The 22,537-nt window shown below is 41.0% G+C and overlaps 1 protein-coding gene across 2 annotated transcripts in view; it reads left to right on the top strand.

Annotated features, from left to right (window-relative positions):
* The window catches only part of MDGA2 (MAM domain containing glycosylphosphatidylinositol anchor 2), a 378,834-nt gene that overhangs the window by 218,233 nt on the left and 138,064 nt on the right, over window positions 1-22,537 (top strand). For both annotated transcript variants that reach the window (XM_080619512.1, XM_080619511.1), the window contains exons 6-7: window positions 1,636-1,905; window positions 20,773-21,102. In XM_080619512.1, the coding sequence (XP_080475638.1) occupies window positions 1,636-1,905; window positions 20,773-21,102 (600 nt within the window). The remainder of the gene's footprint in view (window positions 1-1,635; window positions 1,906-20,772; window positions 21,103-22,537) is intronic.

Genomic DNA, 22,537 nt, shown 5'->3' with positions numbered 1-22,537 from the left:
CTGATGAAAGAATGTGAGGTCAGAGGATGTAAGCAAAGAGACGTTGACAGTAGGCAGTGCTGACGTGTTTTCTGTCTCTATTTTTAGCCATCCACCCAGTTTCTTCACCTTTAAGTTGGTTATATGAACCTGGGAATTATCTGCAGGGTCCCAAACTGAGAGGAGCTGGAATAGGGGGCTTTGCCTGTAAATCTTTGCTCTCCTGCTCTCTTCAAGTGCTTTTCTGTCTGGATGTTGCCTGTTCACTCTTGCTAGTGTAGGTATAAATGAAATGTTTCCTATTTTTATGCAGAGAAAGTTAATTCCTTTTGGGTGAACTCCAAATAAAGAAAACTTTTATTTTATAGTTGGCTCTTGGTTTTGCCTTTTGTGATTAGTGTATATTCCTCAATATTTCATCTATAAAGCAGAACACATAGGAATATGTAGCAATTTTTGATTGTAACATTTTTATTTCTTTTCTATTTTTATTGTCACTTTTTTTCTGGTATTCTTTGCTCAGTATTTCAATCCTTCACCGTTGTGCTTGTGTTTATTTGGTATTGCTGCTTTTTCTGTGCTAGCAATATGTATTTATATGTTGGCTCATCACTTACGTAGCTTAGGGTATGCCTTCAAGCAAAGCCTGAATCCAGCAAGGGTGGGACCCTCAGCACAAATGACAGGGATTGTGATTTTAAAATCCAACATCTAAAATTAATTGCCCTGTGTTGTTCCTTCATACTGGGCATTTCTGTTCCTGTTATATCTGTTGTATGCAAAGAATTCATGGAAAAGAAGAGGCAAGAAATTAGAATGAAATTTAGGCACTTGTTTCTCTTTTTTGAAAGCAGCAGCATCTTTCCATTAGCCTGTGCTGCAGAGTAGGTTGTCTGTTTGGTAGTCCTCCCCAAATAAAACCCCGCAGCTTATAATAGGATATTGTACGGAAACTAGTAGGGACCCAAGCCTGCACCTTTCTTGTGTGTCTGTGAGGAGATGGAGCTGTGGCCACACTTTCTGCTGGTGCTGTCAGCTGCAGGTTTCACATCCCATACAGGCGAAAAAAGCATTTGTGCTGAATTCTTCAGTTTTTCCATGTGCAAGGAGATGATGTACCAAGGGAGGTGACTCTTCCTGAGTCAACAGACCCAACTCAAACTCTACAAATCCATCTCAGTTGGCAGACAAGTCCCAAGGAGTTCACTGGGGAGGTGGGTGGATTAAGAGGGCTGGTTTTCAATGGGTAGAATCTGACTTGAAGAGCACAACATGCTTTTTGTGCCAAATAACAAGATTATTACTAATTCCTTTCTTCCAGGGCTTAAAATCCAGTGTGCTGGCACTGATCCCATACATTATACATAGCTTCCCAAGCATAGCTGCAGGGTTGTCCATACATAAATCCTCACCTGCAGTTTGACAGCAAGGTGAATGATGATGACTGAGCAGGGTACAGATCAGGGTGAGAAATGTGGTGTTAGGGGGAGCATTGAGATGAGGATGCACCCTGCTCTGAGGACACATAGTGGTGCGAAGAGCACTGTAGCTGATGTGCCTTTGCTGATCTCTGTTGGCTTGAATGGGCTTGTCAAGACTAGGCAATACCACAGATGCAGCCCTGCTACACCTTTCTCTTCCTCTTATATTTTACAGCATCACCTTCTATTAAGCTTCTTGTGGATGACCCGATAGTGGTGAACCCTGGAGAAGCAATCACCTTAGTCTGTGTGACGACAGGAGGGGAGCCAGCCCCCAGCCTGACGTGGGTGAGGTCTGCCGGCATCCTGCCTGAGAAGACAGTGCTGAATGGTGGCACTTTAACAATACCTGCCATCACATCAGAAGATGCTGGCACGTACAGTTGCATTGCCAATAACAATGTTGGAAATCCTGCAAAAAAGTCCACCAATATCATCGTAAGAGGTAAGTTGGCTGGCAAACTATGAACCTTTATCTTGGAAGATTAATGGAATCTTAATTGGACAGGATAGCAGTGTTCACATAGTGGTGTCCTGGTTTCGTATGTATTTCTGGTAATTTCTAAGCATGTATGAGATGAATTAGTGTCGGCTTCAAATAGCCAGTGTCTCTTGCGCTGGGCTCAAATCTCTTGTTTGGAACAAGAGTAGCATCATCCCTGTTTGTATTATGGAGATGCAGCAGCTCTCGCATCCAAACTGTTAGAGACAAATAATTGCCAAAAGACACCACATCTTTTTGGCATTACCTGTGCTGGTCCCTTGCATAGACTGTCTTGGCGGCGAATGCATCCTGAGCTCCTGGAAATGTTACCTATTTCACCTTTTTCTCTCTCCTCATCAGCTGAACATGTTATTGAAATTAAAGCTGTTGTGCATGCTGTGAATCTGCTGCCATCAGACACCTGCTCCCTGGGTAGGAGCTTTACATTAGTATCTATGCTTTAATTACACTAAATAGCAGGATAAATGTCTGTCTTAGATACAAGTAAGGGAAGAGCACTTGCAGAACAATTACTGCCAGGTGGAGAGAAACTCCCCAGTTGTTTATCACTTTCTACATAACCCAAGGGACATGGCCACTTTGTTTGAAGAAAGAGTTCAGTTGGCTGATAGGCATAATCAGAGTGGACTAATCTACCTGAACCAAACCGTTTATCTGAAACTAATTTTCTATAATCCAGTCAGTGAATGGTAGTGAAACATGAATTCCCATGATATAGGAACTTCAAATAATAGCATGTGATTAATCATACTCAGGAGAAACTTCTGTATGAAGAGCCAGTGGTGTGAATATTTTATGAAAGCCATAACCTCTGTTCACTTCTTTATTGCCCAACATATAGTCTTCAGCAGGATGAGGAATTAGAAGCTATTTCTATTCCAAGGGTCAGCTAGGGAGCATTGCATCAGCCTAGGTCTGCAGGATTTTATCAGAAGATGTCAACAGATTTATTTTTAATACTATATTTCCATTTGAATTTTTGACATTTGGCTTAGGGGTTTTGTTGTCAAGAGGCAAAAGCAGTCTTGTTTCAGGAACCCAGCATCGACATTAATTTGCTGTGATTTACAATAGTGATGAGGTTGTGCAGGGGAGATGTGAGTGAAACACTTGGAATAAGCAAAGGGAGAGAAAAGGTTTTGTGTGAAAAGAAATCTCGCTATTTTAATTGACCCAGCAGACAGCACTGGAAAACCCAGAGGAAAAGCTAAGTCCCCAGCTCCCCGCAGATACAAATTTCATGAGTCATAGCGTAATAAAAATATGCCATCACAATTTTATTTATAAAAGACCATGCCTATGAGATGCCTAGGAGCTGCAAGATGTTGAACAAACTATCATTAAAACATCTGAGATGGCTTTTCTCTTTCTTCCTCTTTGCCGTATGGCCCTGTTGATTCTGAGAAGGGATTGCAATGAGAAACAACCCATTAAATACAGGAAGCACAGTTCCCTTCTAGCCCAAAGACATTACTTCCTGCTATGATTTTTGCCTTATTATTTCTGTTAAAGGGGAAGAACTATCTTTTAGGGAAAAAAAAACAACCTTTATTCCAGTTTTATCTTTACTAAAAGCGATGCTGAGTTTAGGAATAAAATATGACAGAAATTTGTATCAGAGTTTCGAATCTTAAAATCAGCTAGGTTGGAAAAAGCCTTTAAGATCATCAAGTCCTTTTGATTCTACTTTGTGTATATATTTCTTAGCTTTTTGCATGTAGCTCACTGTTTCTCTTGATTTCATCCCTTATTTTGTTGTTGCGTACCAGAATTTTCACATAGCAGCTGAAGAGAAAAGGGTATTTACTTGAAATAGCAGCTAAGCTTTGCAGCAGAAGCACTTGCAAAATGGAGTTCATATCTTCTGTTAGGTGGATTTCCAGTCTCTGAATTAGAAAATAATCTTACCCAGAAAGAAATGTAGTTTTTCTCAAAATATCATCAGGGCTCAGAATAATTTTTTTTACCTTTAAAATTCACTCAATTTCACTGTGCATTTATCTAAATGTGCATGCACTTTCCTGTCTTTGTGGTTTACTGCCCATGTCTGTGGCTATCCACCAGATCTGACCGTGAACCCATTGGGAATGACACTGTATGACCACCACACCTTTAAAAATATTAAAAACCTCTAAACCCAGAATAATCCAAAATGAAACAACAAAAAGTAAATAAGTCAGTAATAAAAGTAATTTATCTTTTTTGAAGGTCAGAAATTATGTGGATCAGTAAACAACTGAGGCAGCAGATGAGGCTGTGAATTCAGGAGCAGGTTCAGGCATCGTGGTGCCAAGGTGTATTCAGGTCTGTGCTCCTCCATCAGTCATTTCTGAGACCCTTAAAAAGTGTGGAAAAGTACAGTGAAAGTACAGGATGACCAGCTATGACACCTTAGGCAAATATATAACACCTGAGAGATGATGCAAAATGTGCCCACTTGGAAGTCCTGTATAATGAGTGTTTGCTGCTAGTTCAGAGTGTAAATAAGTAGTTTCTGCAATTGCCACGTACTGCTGAAAGAGTGGTGGGATAATGGGTGCTGCTAATGGTCTCAGTGCATTGCTTTCCATCAGTTAACTCCCAGGAGTTCTCTGGAAGCCTCCTAATATACATGAGCATTTAATATGTTCTTTGTTTTTCCACTGCTACTTCATTTCCCCCATTTCCAGTGGGTATTGGCACAGAAGCAGACACCTGTTTGTAATATAGAAAACAGACTGAAGCTGCTATTGCAGCAAGGAGCCCTTTTGGTCATAATTGTCTTTTGGGTTACTATTTATTTATTTATTTGTTAGTTCTCTTTTAGCCTATATAGCTTAAAAGGAGTTATAAATCTTTCTATAGAAACAAAGACTGCTTACTCACCAGTTCGGATGAATGTGGATCCCTTGCAAAACAACAGGTGCTGCACACAGCTGCTGAGGGAAAAGACTCTCTCATACTCTGCCTCCTTAAGCAGTTAAATTAACACTTACAGATAAAGCAGCATCCTTTAAAGATACCCCTTTCTCAAGCAAGTTGTAAGTTGCAAACTCTGCTGTTTGTTCTGCTGAGCTGTTGTGTTAGGGCCTTTCCCTTTCAGACATCAGTTAATGTTAGTGAAAGTTTTGCTGAGATGATAAAGAGAAATTGTTTTGAGAAGCACAACACCTTTCTGAAGAGGCACAAACATAATGCAATATCCTTCATTTCCTCCATTTGTTTTCAACGGGAGCTCACCAGAGGCAAATTAGCAACCATGTACTGTTTACCTGTCGAAATCTTAGTGAGAAGCTCTGTGAAATACAGGTGTTTTAAAGAATGCCATTGTCAACTTAACTGTACCCAAAGTTATTGCAAAATATTTCATTCCACCAAAGACATTGTCATCCATCAAGGTGTCTTAAGTCAAACCAGAGAAAGAAGAAATACTCTCTCATCTTAGCAAAGCTGGCTGCTTACCAATTCTAATTATGAAAGTTTCTTTCTAAGTATTTTCTTTAGATTAACGAGTTCTTTAAATGATTGCAAGTCTGCAAGCATATGATTATTGGTGGGTGTCCTCATTAGTGGCATCTTCACATCTTGCTCTCAGTCTGATAATTAGAATAGCTTCCCATAACATATTTCTAGACAAAACCATCAGAAAGCAAAGGACACTGTAAGGGAATCTTGACTCCTCTCATTGATGGCTTTATCTTTCTCTTAAAAAGCTCTCTCAGGTATCAAATCCAACATACCTCCTCCAGACAAAGTTCCGAACAACCTTCATGTCTGATGTGTGCATTTTTAATTGTGCTTACTTGGAGGATGTTTTGTTTTTCTGATTTTAACATGGTAGAGGAAAAAAAAAAAAGTTGTTCTGATGCAATGAAGATTATTTGTCATAAAGACCAGGATGGGGGAAACCTGTTGCACTTCTTTCAGAGTTCTTTCTCACCCAGGATATTTCTGTTCATTTTCTTTCCTTATGAATTTGTCGCTACATACCTCTTCGTCTCAACAGGTGAATGATAGTCTTCGTAGGGATCTTTTGTTAATTAAATAAGAAGGAACTACACATGCACATAAATTTGTGTAAAAATGCAAAACCTTGCTTGCTTAAATCCGTTTGGCCAACACACATGGTGATATGGATACTTCTTCAGGTCCCATGCACACAGCTACACAGAGAGGACTTCACATTATTTCCAGGAGCTTGGTAGTGAGAGGCCTCACTTCTGATACGGCCCCAGGCTCAGTTCTTTGCCTTGATGTGGCATGGTAAGTTGGACATCCAACTTATCCCATGTCCCAGGAAACTTCTAGCCTGAGGAGCTTTTAGATTTCGCTGTTGGAGGTTATTTTGCTCCTTCAGAATTCTCTCTTCAATGCGTATTTGGGGAGGGAAGCAGAAGACATTACAGAAATGGTAATATTAGCCTTGTAATCCGTAAGATGCTACATAAAAGCATGATCATTACAACACCATAGAGATTTTGGGTGACAATTGGAAATGTCAAAAGAGGCAGGAATCAAGATAATCATATGTCTACAGCTTCTGGAAAATTATACATTTTCAACATGACTCAGACTGGGTACTTAGAATTATGAGAGCATGGAAGAATAAATATTCTTTAGACACTGTGAAAGGGAAAATGAAAATAAAATCTCTCTGTAACTACCAGTATGTCAATGAAGAATTAAAGGCTTTTGATGATGAAGAATGTAAGGTGGCTTCTTCATCCAGTAAGAGAGCAAAAATGGGTAGCATCTTTAAAGAACACCTGCACATCAGATTGGGAAACAGGCAGAGTCAGAGAAAAGTTTTATAGGTCTAAAAACGTTTACATTCTTACAGGTTTTCCGTATTGAGCACTGAAATGGTTTGGAAGCATGTCAGCATGCCCCAGCTTTGTTGCCTCATCAGCAACTTCTCCCATTACATTCTTGAAAAAGATCACTTTCTCTGTTCCATTGTAACTGCAAGGTTTTTTTAGTGCCAGTTGACTCTGAATGACTTTTTCCTTCTGTGAAGCGGAAATACAGTATTTAGAGTTAATTTTTCAAAGGGGTGGGATTCCCTGTCAGTTTAAATATAAAGTAATGACCTGTGCTCAACATTAGCACAGAAGCTTTTTCTGAACAAAAAGCACTCAGGGGAAATGCATTTAAAGGCCGAAATTGCAGGAAGTACCTATTCTATTATGTCTTTAAAAACGGTATGTGAACTGTTTAGTAGTGACTACTAATAAGAAGGTGAAGAGGGAGGGGGGAAGGAAGGAAGAAAAAAAGAAAAAAGATGAGCATTGGGAAATAAGTGAAAATTTTGTTGCTTTTGTAATAGATTTGGAAAAAAAAAAAAATCCTCACAGGATTACTGCTATTACTGATGTCTGTTCTCACACACCTGCTTACTCTTCTGCTTTCCTGCAAGAGCTCTGTTTATCTCAGAGCTTTTTATTAGGAATTTCCCTGGTTGGCTAGTTGGTTTAGCAGTTGCATGAAGTAAAGGATAAAAATAAGATTGTCTGGTTACACATCAGCACCTCTGCTCTCACCCCTCAGATCCTCAAATGCTGTTAATTGAAATGTGAGCGGGGCCCCCGTGGGCTGATACTGAGAACTGGAACAGAGGCAATGCTCACAAGTTTTATTCAAGATGTGGAAATTGGGTTTTGGTGGCACCCATGACAGTCATCACCCCAGCAGTTGTGGTGGATGCAAGCCGAGTCATGTATCCATTTGACGCTCATGATTGTTAGATGGCATCATCTGTGACACTGTGAGCACTGTTTGGAAATGCTGGCTCCAGCATGCCAAGTCTAAAATGTTGAGTTTTCTGCACAACATGCAGAAGGACCTTTGGGGTTCTTTTCCTCCTTCTTTTCCATCTCTCTGTATTCTGGAAAGGTCTCACAGCAGACTGCTTATACTAGTGCTTATTTCATAGCTGGAGAAAGCCAAAAGGCTTGGCAAATATCCATACACATAAAATCGGCATTACTACACCACAGAGATAGCCACCATTGGCTTCCTAATGAGAGGCTGTGCAGGCACGTGGAGCTTCTTTGCGTGTGATGCTGCAGAGCTGTGGGTGCTACAGGCTGCGAGTGCTGCCAGCAAAGATGAGCTTCTCAGGATGTTTCAGTAGGATGGAAATTTTCAGCAGCTCCTATGCTGTTTTTCAGTACCCATTAATGGTGGTGCTTTCTTGGGACAGACTAGAAATCAAGTGTGAATTCATGAATGTACCAAGGTTTTGAAATTCATATTCCAGGTAAGGACATCTGTCTTTATCACAGGCACCCATTTCATCTCATCTCTTGTACAATCTTCTTCTTTTTCCTTTTCTTCTTTTTTTTTTTTTTCCCCCCAGATGACTAACTCAACTTGCAATTTCCATAGGTTTCTTTTAGAACCCTCCCAGCTCTTCCCAGGAGTCTCTTCCCATATCTAATTGCTCTGACACTGAGGTCATATCTCAGTGCCATTACAACCAATGCCTGGGGTAGGTTTGCCATCACTTAAAAGTAGCTTTCATAGAATCCTGAATCCTAGAATGTCTAGTTTGGAAGGGACCTTAAAGATTATCTAGTTCAAACCCCCCTGCGATGGGCAGGGACACCTTCCAATAGACGAGGTTGCTCAAAGCCCTGTCCCACCTGGCCTTGAACATTTCCAGGGATGGGACTTTGCTGTGGAGTGGCATCAGGCAAGACCTGCTGATGCCATGCCAGCATGGAAGGCTGGCTTTGCTTTTGCTGAACCACCGTGGCAGTTGGGCGCCTTCACCTGGCCAGGTGCCTTCTGTGTCTTCCCTCTTGCATTATGCCAATGTGTATTTTTTTATCACAATCTTAAGCAATTTACTTGACTCTTGGTTTTAACAGCACTCACCATCTTGCTTAGTTTCTCTTGTGTCTTGTTGGACAAGACAAACTACCTTCCTCTGGTGTGGGGTTTAAATGGACCTTTTAAAACTGTTTGCAAATAGGCTTTGGGATAGACCCCTGCACTAGTTGAAGATGAAGAATAGCTCTGTAAATTGTAGACTGGGCACCAGCTTGGTCTCCCACCCCACACAGCCCTCCCAGCTCCCTGTGGGAGCCAGTGCCTCTGCAGGCATCTCCATGGGGCCTCTTCCAGATTTTTAAGCATGAGTACAGTTTAGTCCAAAAAAAAAAAAAAAAAGCCAGCCAATTCTGGTTCTTCCACTGAGAGGTGTAACCGGAGAATGGAATTTCAGTGAGATAAGATCTTAGTCTAGAAAACGTGATCTTACAGCACATCCATCGGGTTGCTGCAATCATAAGTTACCAGCACGCTATCCTAAAAGTTTACAGCTCTGAGAATGAATGTGTAAAAAAGTTGAACTTCAGAGTTGAATAAGTCCATTTATTTTTATTATCTGCAATAGCACTCTCAGGTATGTACGCTCTCTCCCAGGCTGGAGTGTATCATGGATGAGTCCATAAAACGGTTTCATATAAAAATGTAGATGGTTTATTGATTCTTTTGGTTTTTCATTAGGACTTCCCAGAATTTTTGTGTACAGAAATTTTATTTTTATGTAGGTTTGCTGCTCTGCAAATTGTGTCATGTTCCCTGCTGAGCAACACATATATATAAAGGTATTATCAGAGGAGGTTTCAAGAGATAGTATTAATTTGATCTCTCTTGATCTGGCCCTTGCCTTGTGGCTGCTTCATGTCACCATGTTCATTCTTCATTGGGGGCAGGGAAATTAAATTTACCCTTACTTTTGGTTAGCTAACAATTATTAACTACTAACGCATGATAAATTTGTTTTGCAGAGGTGTGGCGTCATAGTTTGTTATTGTATTAGATCTTGGCTGATTAATATGTAATGAGGTCTGTGTAGTCTTAAAAACATTATTTTGGCAGAAAAACTTTCCTTTTTCAAAGTTTTGATTTATCTTTAAGGGAAAGAGAAGAGAGAACAGTGCACAATGTTTTGTTCTGATGTTACCAAGATACTTTGATGACCTTGAAATGTGTGTTAAGGTGCTTGTGCTGCATCAGGCAGCTGTGAATGAGATTGGTAGGTCTTTGCCCAGTCTGACAAATCATTTTGGAAAGTTTGATAGGGTCCCTATTAATTTTTGAGGCACTGAACTGTGAAATAAAAACAAACTGTTGAAGGGGAATGCATCCCATGTTGGTACAAATCCAGGCTCTAATGAAATCCTGCAGTTGAATAAAGCTCTTGAGCCACACAAGAAGCAGGAGGTGGGGGTAGTCCACTAGGGAAGCCTTGGAAACTGGGGGTTTGCTCTAGGTTTTGGAGGAAAGACAAGTACTGTGTGCCAAGTTTCATTCACAGTGTGTGGGCAAAGAGAAGAGTTAGCAATGTATTACTTTTGGGCATCCAGGAAAACTTAGCAAGGCTTTTTTTTTTTTTTCTCTTTTTTTTTTTTTACAGTATTGGCACAAGAATTAAACTTTATAAAGGCATTAGCCCGGGAAAACACCCAGCTGTACTGTTCAGAAGGTTTATAATTTGTTTGGCAAATGCACAGCCCACTGGGGATTGTGTCAGCTTCTCTGAATTGTTTAATTTATATCCCAGTTCTTGTCTGGCTTGTGATGAGACTTGTGTAGTTCCCATTTGCCTATGAGTTAGGCAGTCTATGGGATGGGGCAGCCCTTAGCCCACTGGTCTGGTCAGGATGGCACTCTCTGTCCCTTCTTGGCAAGCTCTAACTGTGAGATTTTGTAGCATAGGAAATAGGTGGGTTTGTTGGTTGTTTTGTTTGTTGTTGGTTTTTTTCCTTTGTTCTGCTTGGGGTTGCAGAAAGTACTGAATGTCAGCTGCCAGTTTGTCACTTTTGCTTATTGACCATTTTTTGCTATTTCACCCTCATGTACCCACCTAGATGTGTTTGAATCATTATCTGTATGTGCTTAAAATCCTTGATCAAAGCCACCTTCCACCAGGCAGATGGGGCTGTTCCCTTGTAGGGCACTGCAGTGTCTCCCAAAATCAGCTTTTGATGGTGTGACATCACTGGGGTGACTCCTGGTTTTCACTGTCGGGGAACCACAGGCAGAAGGCTGTTCAATCTCCATGCCTGGAGGTTTTCAAGCCCTGAACAACCCCATTCAAGCTCAGATCTGGCCCTTATTTGAGCAGGAGATTGGTCTGGAAGCCTCCTGAACACCCTCTACACTGGTGTATTTCTATGAACTGTAGGTCTCCACTCTTCTGCTGATGCCTATTTCTTGTGAATATTTACTTCCAAAAGCAGTTAAAAGAGAAACCATGCTGTGTTTTACCTACTTTGATCTTGGCTTCATCTGTTTAAAGGATCATATACTGAGTAAATTGTAAACTGAAATCTTCTTCATTACAAAGAAGTATACACCTCCCCTTCATTCGAAAGAAAAGCAGTGACAGAAATAGGAGCTAATTAACTAGAGCACATGTAAAAACAGACACCTGACACACAGTAACTTCAGAATAATAAATGCTCTTTCTTTTAAAAATTAGAAGCATTTATAAAAATATATACAAATTATATATATAAATTATATATACAAATTATATATATTATAAATATAATTTATATATAATAATATATAAATAATATATTATAAATATATTATTATATATTTATAAATATAAATATAAATATAAATATATACAATTCAGACAAAACCTGAAATCTCTCCACAGTATTTGCGTTTAAACTGAATATGTGAATGCATGTGGTCTTGTAAGTGCCAAATAACTACTTGATATTAAAAAGTTTGGAGATGCTCTAGTAGAAGATGTTTGACAGCTTAATTGTTCTGATAGCTACTGAAAGTTAAGGTTTTAAAAAGCTTTTTTTTAAAACCATGTTGATAGAAGAAAAAATGAACTGTTGGTAAAATGCTGAGTGTATGTGTCTGTTTTTTAGCAAGACTTTACAAGTCTGTCTTTATATAGAAAGGTGACTTGTGGCAGCATTCAGGCAGCATAATTTTTGTCGAAAATACCTTTCAGAGTCCTAAATACCCTACTTAAGAAATTTGTATTTTGAGAGCGGTCAACATCAGTGTATTCTCCCTAAAAGCTCTGTGAAGTAGTTATGCTAGTTTTTAATGTTCTCCTTACTACCCAATCAAGGTGCACCCTGCCTGCTCCCTGAGTAGGCATATATTCTGCTGTAGAGAGTTCTCTTATGTGAAAACATTATATAGTATTATTTGCTGCTAATGCAGGTGAAGGTAGCTCTATGCAAAGCTTTTGGGTAATTTTGTTTGATGTTAGATTGACTTTTTAATTCCGAGCAGTGCGTTCAGACTGCCGTTTAGACTAAGAAAGTTTCTGTATCTCAGCAGTGAACCAAGCAGTTACAGTGTTATGGAGCTGAGCCATAAGGTAAGAGATGTTTCCCTCCTAGAGGAGAAATAAAGCAGTATGATGACCTTGATAGACCTGGTGATTACCTGTCAGCCAAGAATGAACCTGAGTAGCAGAGTACAAAATAAATGCAGCAGCAGTGCGGACAAACTGGTGAGACTTTGAGTATTTAATTTAAAATAATGTGGGCTCGTGCTATGCAGAAGAGACTGGAGGGATCTATCCCATCTATTTTCTTTGCATCCATTTTGGTATTTCTGTAATAGAAGGTGAAGCCCATGGCTAGATACCAGGTAGTCACTCTAGGACTTTCTAGGTCCTACAAAGTGGCTGGAGAGCAAAGCACAAGTTGGTGTATTTCCACAGTTTTGTTTTCCGGGGGAGTTTGTTGCTTTTCAGGTTCCAAAAATGACTGGGGAGGGTGACTGCTTTTACTGAAAAAACATGGAAGTGTGCCTTGATTTGGTCTATATGGTGGATCTTCCAGACCCTGTCAGGCCACATCTATCATGGCTTATTTTTTGAGACCCAGTTTAAACGTCTCAGGGAGAGGATGTGTCCTTCTGATCTGTGGTGTAGCATGGTTTTCAAAATCATTCAGAGATGAAAAGCAAAAACTGGATGGAAGGATGCATCTGTTGCTTCATAATCAATCTTTGATTTAAAAAAAAAAAAACAAACTACAAAATAATGTGATTATAGTAGCTGAGAGTTAGAATAGCACAAAAAAAAAATCAAAGGTGAGCAGTGGAAATAGGAAGCAGAAGGACTTGAAGAACCCTTGGCATATCCAGAGGGAAGAGCTCAAGCACCCAAGGCTGCTGTTTATGCAGCTCAATTTGTGGCCAGTGTTCCTGTCTAATTAGAAGTGCTCAGTGCACAGCGATGATGAGGAACTGCAGATGGAACTGTAAACTGCAGCTTTTCTTTTCTCTATCCATTATTTTAATTAGTCACCAGGAGATACGTGAGCCTGTAACCACGTATTTTACCCTTTCTTAAATGCATCTTTTTTAAGTAACACTGAATTTTGACATAATTTTTCTGTTTATATTATTCTCCCAAATCCTTTAATCTTATTTCCCTTACTGTTTGGAAAATTGACTTTTTAATGCACCAGCTGGAGACAAAGGTTTTATTCAACAAACTTACCGTTTCAACATCTGTGTCCCATTAGTAAAGCTTCCTATTATTTATTGTCCAAGAGTCACACCATGCTCCATACTCAAAACCACCAATACATCATGAGGTCCAGATTTACTAGAGCAAAGTTTTCTACCCCTGACCTAGCTCCAGGCTGCTTCACTGAAGTGTGGTGTGAGACACATGTACACGTTGGATCTTAGGTTCACTTGGACTTGAGTTTAAGCTGAGACATTACTTTGCATTGGGTTTCAATGTGGCCACAGTGTTCTCAGTGGAAAAAGGGTGGTGTCAAAAAGCATTCTGTTTGTAAATGTAGTTTCCTATTTGTTACTGAAATTTTCCATACTTGGTTGCGTGTTCATAACAGTGCTGAATATGATGGATGATAGTCATTCATCAGAAATGAACAGGAGTCATTATCTATAGGACACTTCAGAGCAGGCTTGTCTGTGTACAGTATTGGTGTGCAGACTATGGATGCTGCAGTAGTCCTTTCCTAGAGCGCAGATGTTACTGACATGGAGAGCTGATATATGCAAACTTTGTTATGTAGAGTGTGATTTTGCTCTTCGGTTTTGGAATTAGGCTAGAAGGCTGTAATACTGAATGATCTGTTATTTTCCTTTCAAATGCTTTGTTGGGTGACAAAAGCAAATTTGAATTTACAGTGTTCCTTATACACAAAATAGTGTCAAAACTTATTCTAATGTAACAGAATTAAGTTTAAGAGACTGCACTGTGATATTCACCAATGACAAAGATATTTTGGACAGTTGTTAAATTGTCTCTACCCAGCTTAGCTCCTTGATAATACAGTTAAAGGCAATATCCTGTAGAACACTGAAGACAACGCAGCTTTGTTGCCCACGGCCAAAATAAAGACTTTGGAGCTTATGATAGAAACTTTTTTTTTTCTTTTTGCTTCAATGGATGTGATAGTGGTATACATGTTAAGGAAGAAAGAAATATCAGAGAAGGTTTCCCTGAGTCTTTCTTCAGTGACAATGACTTTTTATTTAGTACAGAGATCTATTTATGCTGGGCTTTCACATAAAAATAAATAAACCGGGCAATATGGACTCACTTCAGTTCCCAAGGTGTGATACCTGAACAGATTCCTTTGTTTCATACGTTCATTCGCTTAATCATTCAGACAAATGACTCTGAAACCTGGCCTTGCCTGACGCAGGATGCATTTGAAACCCAGAACTTTCAATGATTTTGGAGGATCCTGGAAGAGAGCTGGATCTGGAGGTGAAGGTATTTGGACTTGATTAAATGCCAGTGCTGGGTGCCTAGAAACAAGTGACATACTGGATGCTGAGTTTAGCAAACCTCCAAAACATACTTGCAGTGCTCCAAGGCACAGGGAGGTCTTTACGTTTGCGTGGCAGATTCAGGTGACATTCTTACCTTGTTCAGTGGGAACTGCTTAAAGCAAAATCACTCATGAGTCTTAGCAAAATGTGAAGGGGAGCAATCAAAATTAGGCAAAGCCTCTTCTGGTGAGTGCACAGAGGCTGGACCTCATGTGATATCCAACTGCTCAGTCAAGATTAAAATCAGTAATTTGCACAGATCTGCTACTTAGTGTCGCTGAGGCTGCACACAGATACAAACATCAGCAAATACAAAGCCAAGCATTCACCAGTGCTCTGTGTCAGCTTAAGAATCAGCCAGTGGCCAATAGTTATTATGACCAAGCATGCAAATTGCACCTCAGCTACTGTATTCAGTTACAGTGTTTGATGTCATTCATATGTCATGAAATATGCATTGACAAAATATGAACATTCTAATGCTTTAAAGGAGCATTTGGAGTTGAATCAGGGTGGGAATGGGACGATATAGCTTAACCTGATGAATACAAATAGACAGTTGAGATAATTAAATGCATTTTACTACTTTGAAATGTAATTAATGGGGGAAGGCAAAGACAGTTTTGCGAGGAATTTGATGACAAGAATTGTTTCATCTTTGTTTATTTGATCAAATTATAGTTCTTTGGGGCCTCTTTGGAGAAAGACTGGCACTTTCCTGAGTCTCAGAGTACAGTTACAGACTTATTTGCATGTTTGCTGCCATTTTGTTGCCCCTGTGTGCTAATTATAGAATCATAGAATCAGAATAGTTAGGGTTGGAAAGGACCTTAAGATCATCTAGTTCCAACCCCCCTGCCATGGGCAGGGACACCCCACACTAAACTATATGACCCAAGGCTCTGTCCAGCCTGGCCTTGAACACCGCCAGGGGTGGAGCATTCACAACTTCCCTGGGCAACCCATTCCAGTGCCTCACCACCCTTACAGTAAAGAATTTCTTCCTTATATCCAATCTAAACTTCCCCTGTTTAAGTTTGAACCCACCACCCCTTGTCCTGTCACTACAGTCCCTAATGAAGAGTCCCTCCCCAGCATCCCTATAGGCCCCCTTCAGATACTGGAAGGCTGCTCTGAGGTCTCCACGCAGCCTTCTCTTCTCCAGGCTGAACAGCCCCAACTTTCTCAACCTGTCTTCATACGGGAGGTGCTCCAGTCCCCTGATCATCCTCGTGGCCCTCCTCTGGACTTGTTCCAACAGTTCCATGTCCTTTTTATGTTGAGGACACCAGAACTGCACACAAAACTCCAAGTGAGGTCTCCCGAGAGCAGAGTAGAGGGGCAAGATCACCTCCTTCGACCTGCTGGTCACGCTCCTTTTGATGCAGCCCAGGATACGGTTGGCTAAGTCCGTGGGACTTACTAGAGCAGGCAGCCTCTCTGCAACATCCCTGATCTGTGCTCCTGGTAGGCAACACACCTCTCTTGAGACTGGGTCAGGCCAACAGATGAGTGCTTCTGTCCCTTTCAAAGTAGAGTCCCCTAGTACTACGACCCGCCGGTTTTTCCTGGCAGAACCAGTAGAGATCTTCTTTACCAGTGCACCAGCCGGTTGTTTCTGGTGCGAGTGTGTTTCCTCCTTAGCCCCCTGCAGGACAGCAAAGTGGTTCTGAGTGGGGACAACAGATTTAGGAGGAAGCCCCTTGCTTTTAATTGCCCTCTTCCTCCTGTTTTTGTTGGGGTTTTTGTTGTTGCTGTTTCCCAGCTTCCTGGGTTAGCTGCCGCCTTCTTTCCTCCATGAGCCACAGGGGACGCTTGAGGCCCCTGCACAGTTTGGGCCTGCAGCAAGCAGTCCTGCTTCCTCTCAGCTTCCCTGACATCTTGCAGCCTATTGACAGCGTCCCGCAGCTCAGGCACCTGCTGCAGGAGGACCTGCACCAGGGAGCACCGAGTGCAGCCCTGCCCATTGTGCACCCTCCCCTCACAAGACCAGTGCAGGCACTCTCTACACTCCGAGCTCTGCCCTGCAGCCTCCCCTCTCATTGGCAAAATTAAAATTATGTTCTGAAATCTCTGTTGGGAAGTAGCTGTGATTAACAGCTGCAGCATCATCTCACACATTTTGTTGATTAACCTTGTGTCTCTTTTAGTCACTATATCTAACCCCATGGAAAACTTCAAATGATGTCTCAAATGTAACTGACAATACAGTGAAAAGCAAGAGTCAGAATCCATTGCAGATTTCAATATACTTGATAGTATGTAGGAGTATGTCTGGAAATTATGGTCCAGGTACTTACAGACGGGGATAATTCAAACCACTGTTTTATGGAGATTGAGCATGAATGCAAAGCTGTGTGCAGAATACATACAGAAATCACTTTTCCATTACCAGGTTCAACTCAGGTGTTCCGAAGAGGTCACACACAATGTAAATCAGTCAAGTCTGAAGTCTTTTTGGAGACCACATCTAGCAAATGTGTTTCTAAGACTACACCTAGCCTGCAAGAAACAGCTTTGTATTCCCAAGACTGCTGAAGGCAGTCACTCTGGAGAGGTCTACTGACCCCAGGTCATTTTGTCAGGGGCAACCCTGCTGGTTCTGGATCTGAGGCTAACTTAACTGGGCCCTTCACTGCCATAATAACCATTTGTTCAAAGATCTGAGCAGGGTCACCCCAGCACATCCTGTCTCTGGATCATCCACTGTCCTGACCTGCTACAGCATAATCTCACCACCAAAGAATTGTGCAGAGCATACACATGAGCTAAGTATTTTTCCATACATCCAAATAAAAGGAGTTCAGAGGAGAACTGAGACTACATGGAAGAAGTTCAGGAAGTTTCCAGAACTTCTGAAGTGAAGGAAGAAGTCACTTTGCTCTATTACTTTTCCTCCTCCATTCCCCCAAACCAAACCTCTTATTGACTCAGAAGCCATGTAAACATACACCCTTTATCTTAGCTTGCAGTGTTGTAGCACTAATTGTAACAAAGGACAGATGAAAGTTGATGTGACTTTTCCATTAGACCTTTTTGTTTCTTTATAGGAATGAGAAACTGCTGAAATGTCTGTGTAAGAACTCAAATCAAAGAAGAAATAATCAGAAATAAAAGTAGTTTATTGAGGTTGCTAGAAACTAATTCTGGTTTAAATGTGCCACTCATCATGCCTATCGAGTTGTGGGGTTTATTTCCCAGTCTGAAAGCTATTTGCATAATATATTTATTGGTGTTTGTGTATGTAAGCATTGTTTATTCTTCCATTTTCAAACAAAAAAGTTCAGCTCAAGTTTCAAAGTTAGTTGCTGTGGCTGTTTCCAGCTGTCATATAATGTATGGTTCACCCTTGTGAAGGTTCATTCTGCTTCCTAGGGATCCAGCTGCAGCTTTTAAAAGGGAGCGAGATGTGCTTGGTGAAGACTAGTGTATTCTAGTGCAAAAATTTAATCTAATAAAAGTCACAAAACTTTCTTAAATAAATGAAATAAGAATATATCAACAACTTGGATTCTTGAATACATGGTTACAACTGAATAGCAGCACCCAGACAAGTATCTTTCATGCCATACCTAATCAGTACAGCAAATCAGCATTTTTTCATTCTCTGATTAAAAGAGCTGGCCTCCTCAGCAGAAGTTCCTCACACCATGTGTAAGGGGTTTTCTACAAGTAGCCCAATTTTATACTGCTTTTCCCACATTGAATAAATCCCACTAATTATTAAGTAAATGTTAATTCTTTTCAAACTTGTGAAAGTGCTGATTCAGCCTGGCATTTGTGAGCTCCAAAGAGTTATTTTGTTCAACTAGCTATGTACTAACAAAACTGAGTCTGAATTAGCATTTTCAGCACTCACAGAGCAAGGAGCTGCTGCACTGTGCTTTCTTGCTAGGTGCCTCATATATCTGTTTCCATTTGATGTTGTTACACTTTCTGTACACAGCAAGTGAAAAGTGCATATTACTCAAAGTATGGGATCCAGGGGAATTTTCAGCTCATAGACTTTGCCATTTGTAACAGTGTCAGACTTCATGTGCTGTAAGCATATAGATATCTGAGGATAGAAAGGAGTGCTGCACATGTGGGGCACTGTGCATGAATGGGGGAGAGAGTGAGTGGGGGAAAAAAGGGCAGTGAAGGAACTCTTCAACAGAAGTCAGCACGACAACAAGAAATGATGGGTTTAAATTTGTCAATGCTTGCATTCAGCCTGGGTATTTGCTTGTAATATTTCTGACTGGTATTTTCATTATGGAACTTTCTAGTTGGAGATAGCACATATTTAACATGCATACATACTTACGCACATATATAGAGGGAGGGAGATCTTGTGATTGTATAAGTAGAATTTTTTATCAGTATATCAAAATATATGTGTATTTGAAAGATTTAATGGCAGATTCTGAAGCACTCTTCCAAAAATAAGTATTATAGCAACACTGCTATAATATAGCAGTCACTTTATTGATGTAAATGGTGATAGTTTCTGAATAGTTTTATGCTCATTTAAAGAGTGACAAGAAAAATCAGACAAGTTGCAGTATTATTTTGCTCTTGTGCAGTAGATTGCTGAAGGAATGCTAATAAAAGATGTTGGTCTTGATGGGAAGATGGTGGGGAGTAACATCTTCCAGAGTTGTTCTGTCCCTGTATGGGTATAGGGTACTCCTGAATGCTGGACCTGTGTTTGAGATTACCTCAAAAAATTCATTTGCCTTGGGGTTCTCATATGAAACGTTGAGACTATCTTAACTCTGCTTGGCTGTGGGTTAGAGAATTTAGGGAATTAATTTTGTATAGTAGGCTTGAATAGTTTTGGATGCAAATAAAGGTCATTCGGATATATTGTGCTTCTCCAAATGATGTTATTCTCTCAGCTGTGTGTGGAACCTTCAGCCTGAGGTTTCTCCTGTGAGCATGGGATGAGTTTTCCTCATCTGGCAAGACCCAGCTAGGGAAGTGCAAGCAAGATGCTCGTGATGGACTCTGTGCTTACATCTCACAAGAGCATCTTTTTGCCTTTTGCCATTGCCCGCTGCCCAAAAATGTACTTTCAGTCCCCTTACCTTTTAGAGCTGGCAGCAGTTTCCCTACCTAAGTAAGGCAATGCAGTTGGCCACCACTGGTCTGCCATTTGGTGGGGTAGGGCAGCCAGCCTCTGGACAGCTGTGGGATGAAGGGAGAGCCCCTCCCAGCTGCAACAGGGAAGGAGCAGGTTATGTAAACCAGCAGAAGCTGTAGCCTCAGGCATGTGCTTACCTATTCTCATTTAACCAGCTGGCACAGAGCTTTTTTGCATGGCTGTTTATTGCCAGACAGATTGGAGATGACACTACTGTTTGTATTAGTGATGTTAGGTTGATATCTATATTTTCTTCTTTCTCAGTGCTCTGATAGCACAGGGGTGAAGAAGGGCTTGTAAATATATCTAAAGACAGGTAACAAACACTGAAGGTTCATGAATTACTTTGCTTGCTCTTAAGTTGTCAGCAGCTCAGCCTAATTTAGTTGCTTTGACTTCCTATTTTTCATTTTGGAAATGACAGGTACTTTAGCAATGTGTACTCTGTGATGGTATTTGATTAGATTTGATCCCACAAAAAATGAACCATGTGCTAAATGTGTGCTTTAGAAGCTTCAGTGACTTCCCAAGCATCATTGAATGGAATGGGGTTGGAAGGGACCTTAAAGCTCCTACAGTTCAACTAGACCAGACTGCTCAAAGCCCCGTCCAGCCTGGCCTTGAACACTGCCAGGGGTTGGGCATCCACAGCTTCTCTGTGAAACTTGTGCCAGTGCCTCACCACCCTTACTGTAGAAAATTTTGTTCTTATATCTAAGGTGAATTTCCCTGCTTTTAGTTAAAAAGCGTTACCCCTTGTCCTATTGCTGCAGACCCTGTTAAAATCATGTGTAGGCATAAAGTGAAACATAAGTCTTTGCAAAGTTTGAATATGCATAAATCACAGTTTATTATAGTAAACTTTTTTTATCATTATTATTTCTTAGCCTTAAAAAAAGGACGTTTTTGGATTACCCCTGACCCATATCACAAAGATGACAACATCCAGATTGGGCGAGAGGTGAAAATCTCCTGCCAGGTGGAAGCCATCCCGTCCGAAGAACTTACATTCAGCTGGTTTAAGAATGGACGTCCTTTGCGAAGCTCTGAAAGGATGGTCATTACACAGACTGACCCCGATGTTTCACCAGGCACCACAAATCTGGACATTATTGACTTGAAATTCACTGACTTTGGGACATACACATGTGTTGCATCTCTGAAAGGAGGTGGCATATCAGATATCAGCATTGATGTCAACATCTCCAGCAGTACAGGTAAGGAGGCTTTCTTTCATACCAGTTTAACTTGGATATAGGCAGCCTATGTCTTTCTCAGGGAAAAAGGGTGTATACACAGAACACTTCTCATCACAAGGATATCCATGCAGATCCTAGATCAAGGGGCTGAACTGCTTTAATTAGAATCATAGAATAGTTAGGGTTGGAAAGGACCTTAAGATCATCTAGTTCCAACCCCCCTGACATGGGCAGGGACACCTTGCACTAAACCATGCCACCCAAGGCTTTGTCCAACCTGGCCTTGAACACCGCAAAGGATGGAGCATTCACAACTTCCCTGGGCAACCCATTCCAGTGCCTCACCATCCTAACAGTAAAGAATTTCTTCCTTATATCCAATCTAAACTTCCCCTGTTTAAGTCTGAACCTGTTACACCTTGTCCTGTCACTACAGTCCCTGATGAAGAGTCCCTCCCCAGCATCCCTATAGCCCCCCTTCAGATACTGGTATAATGCTGCTATGAGGTCTCCAGGCAACCTTCTCTTCTCCAGGCTGAACAGCCCCAACTTTCTCAGCCTCTCTTCATACGGGAGGTGCTCCAGTCCCCTGATCATCCTCGTGGCTCTCCTCTGGACTTGTTCCAACAGTTCCATGTCCTTTTTTATGTTGAGGACACCAGAACTGCACACAATACTCCAAGTGAGGTCTCCCAAGAGCAGAGTAGAGGGGCAGGATCACCTCCTTCGACCTGCTGGTCATGCTCCTTTTGATGCAGCCCAGGATACGGTTGGCTTTCTGGGCTGCGAGCACACACTGAAGCTGGTTCATGTTCATTTTCTCATCTACCAACACCCCCAAGTCCTTCTCTGCAGGGCTGCTCTGAATCTCTTCTCTGCCCAACCTGTAGCTGTGCCTGGGATTGCTCCAACCCAGGTGTAGGACCTTGCACTTGGCATGATTAAACTTCATAAGGTTGGCATCAGCCCACCTCACAAGCATGTTAAGGACAGAAACCTGAAAGTGGCATTTAGTGCACTCTCCAAAGAACACACTAGTGTCTGATTTACCCAGACATGTTCTCTTTTACTGTCAGAAAAGTTATTACTTCTATGAAAAGACTTTGGCTTTCATTTAAGACTTCAAAAAGGACTTTGGCCTTCATTTAAGACTTCAAAAAGGACTTTGGCCTTTATTTAAGTCTTGAAGTCATCCAGAGTAATGAAAAATAGATAGTAGGAAATTACAAGGAGAAACAGGAGGGTGCTGTGTTAACCAAGCGGGATCCCTCCAGCCACAGCAAGTACCAAGTATGGAGGAAGGAACTCTTTTTTCGTAAAGATTACGTATTGCATGTTGGTGAATCATGCTATTCCTAGTAGGCAGAAAGTTTAAGGTATTTATTACGTGTATTTCCAGATCAGTGATTGAAACGTCTCTCTCTTTTATGAGCTAGAGCCTTGGCTATTGCTT

This window comes from Psittacula echo (genome assembly GCF_963264785.1).
Source record: "Psittacula echo genome assembly, chromosome: 5".
NCBI lineage: Eukaryota > Metazoa > Chordata > Aves > Psittaciformes > Psittacidae > Psittacula > Psittacula echo.
The sequence above is the reverse complement of the archived record's forward strand: the minus strand, read 5'-3'. Positions and strand labels throughout refer to the sequence as shown.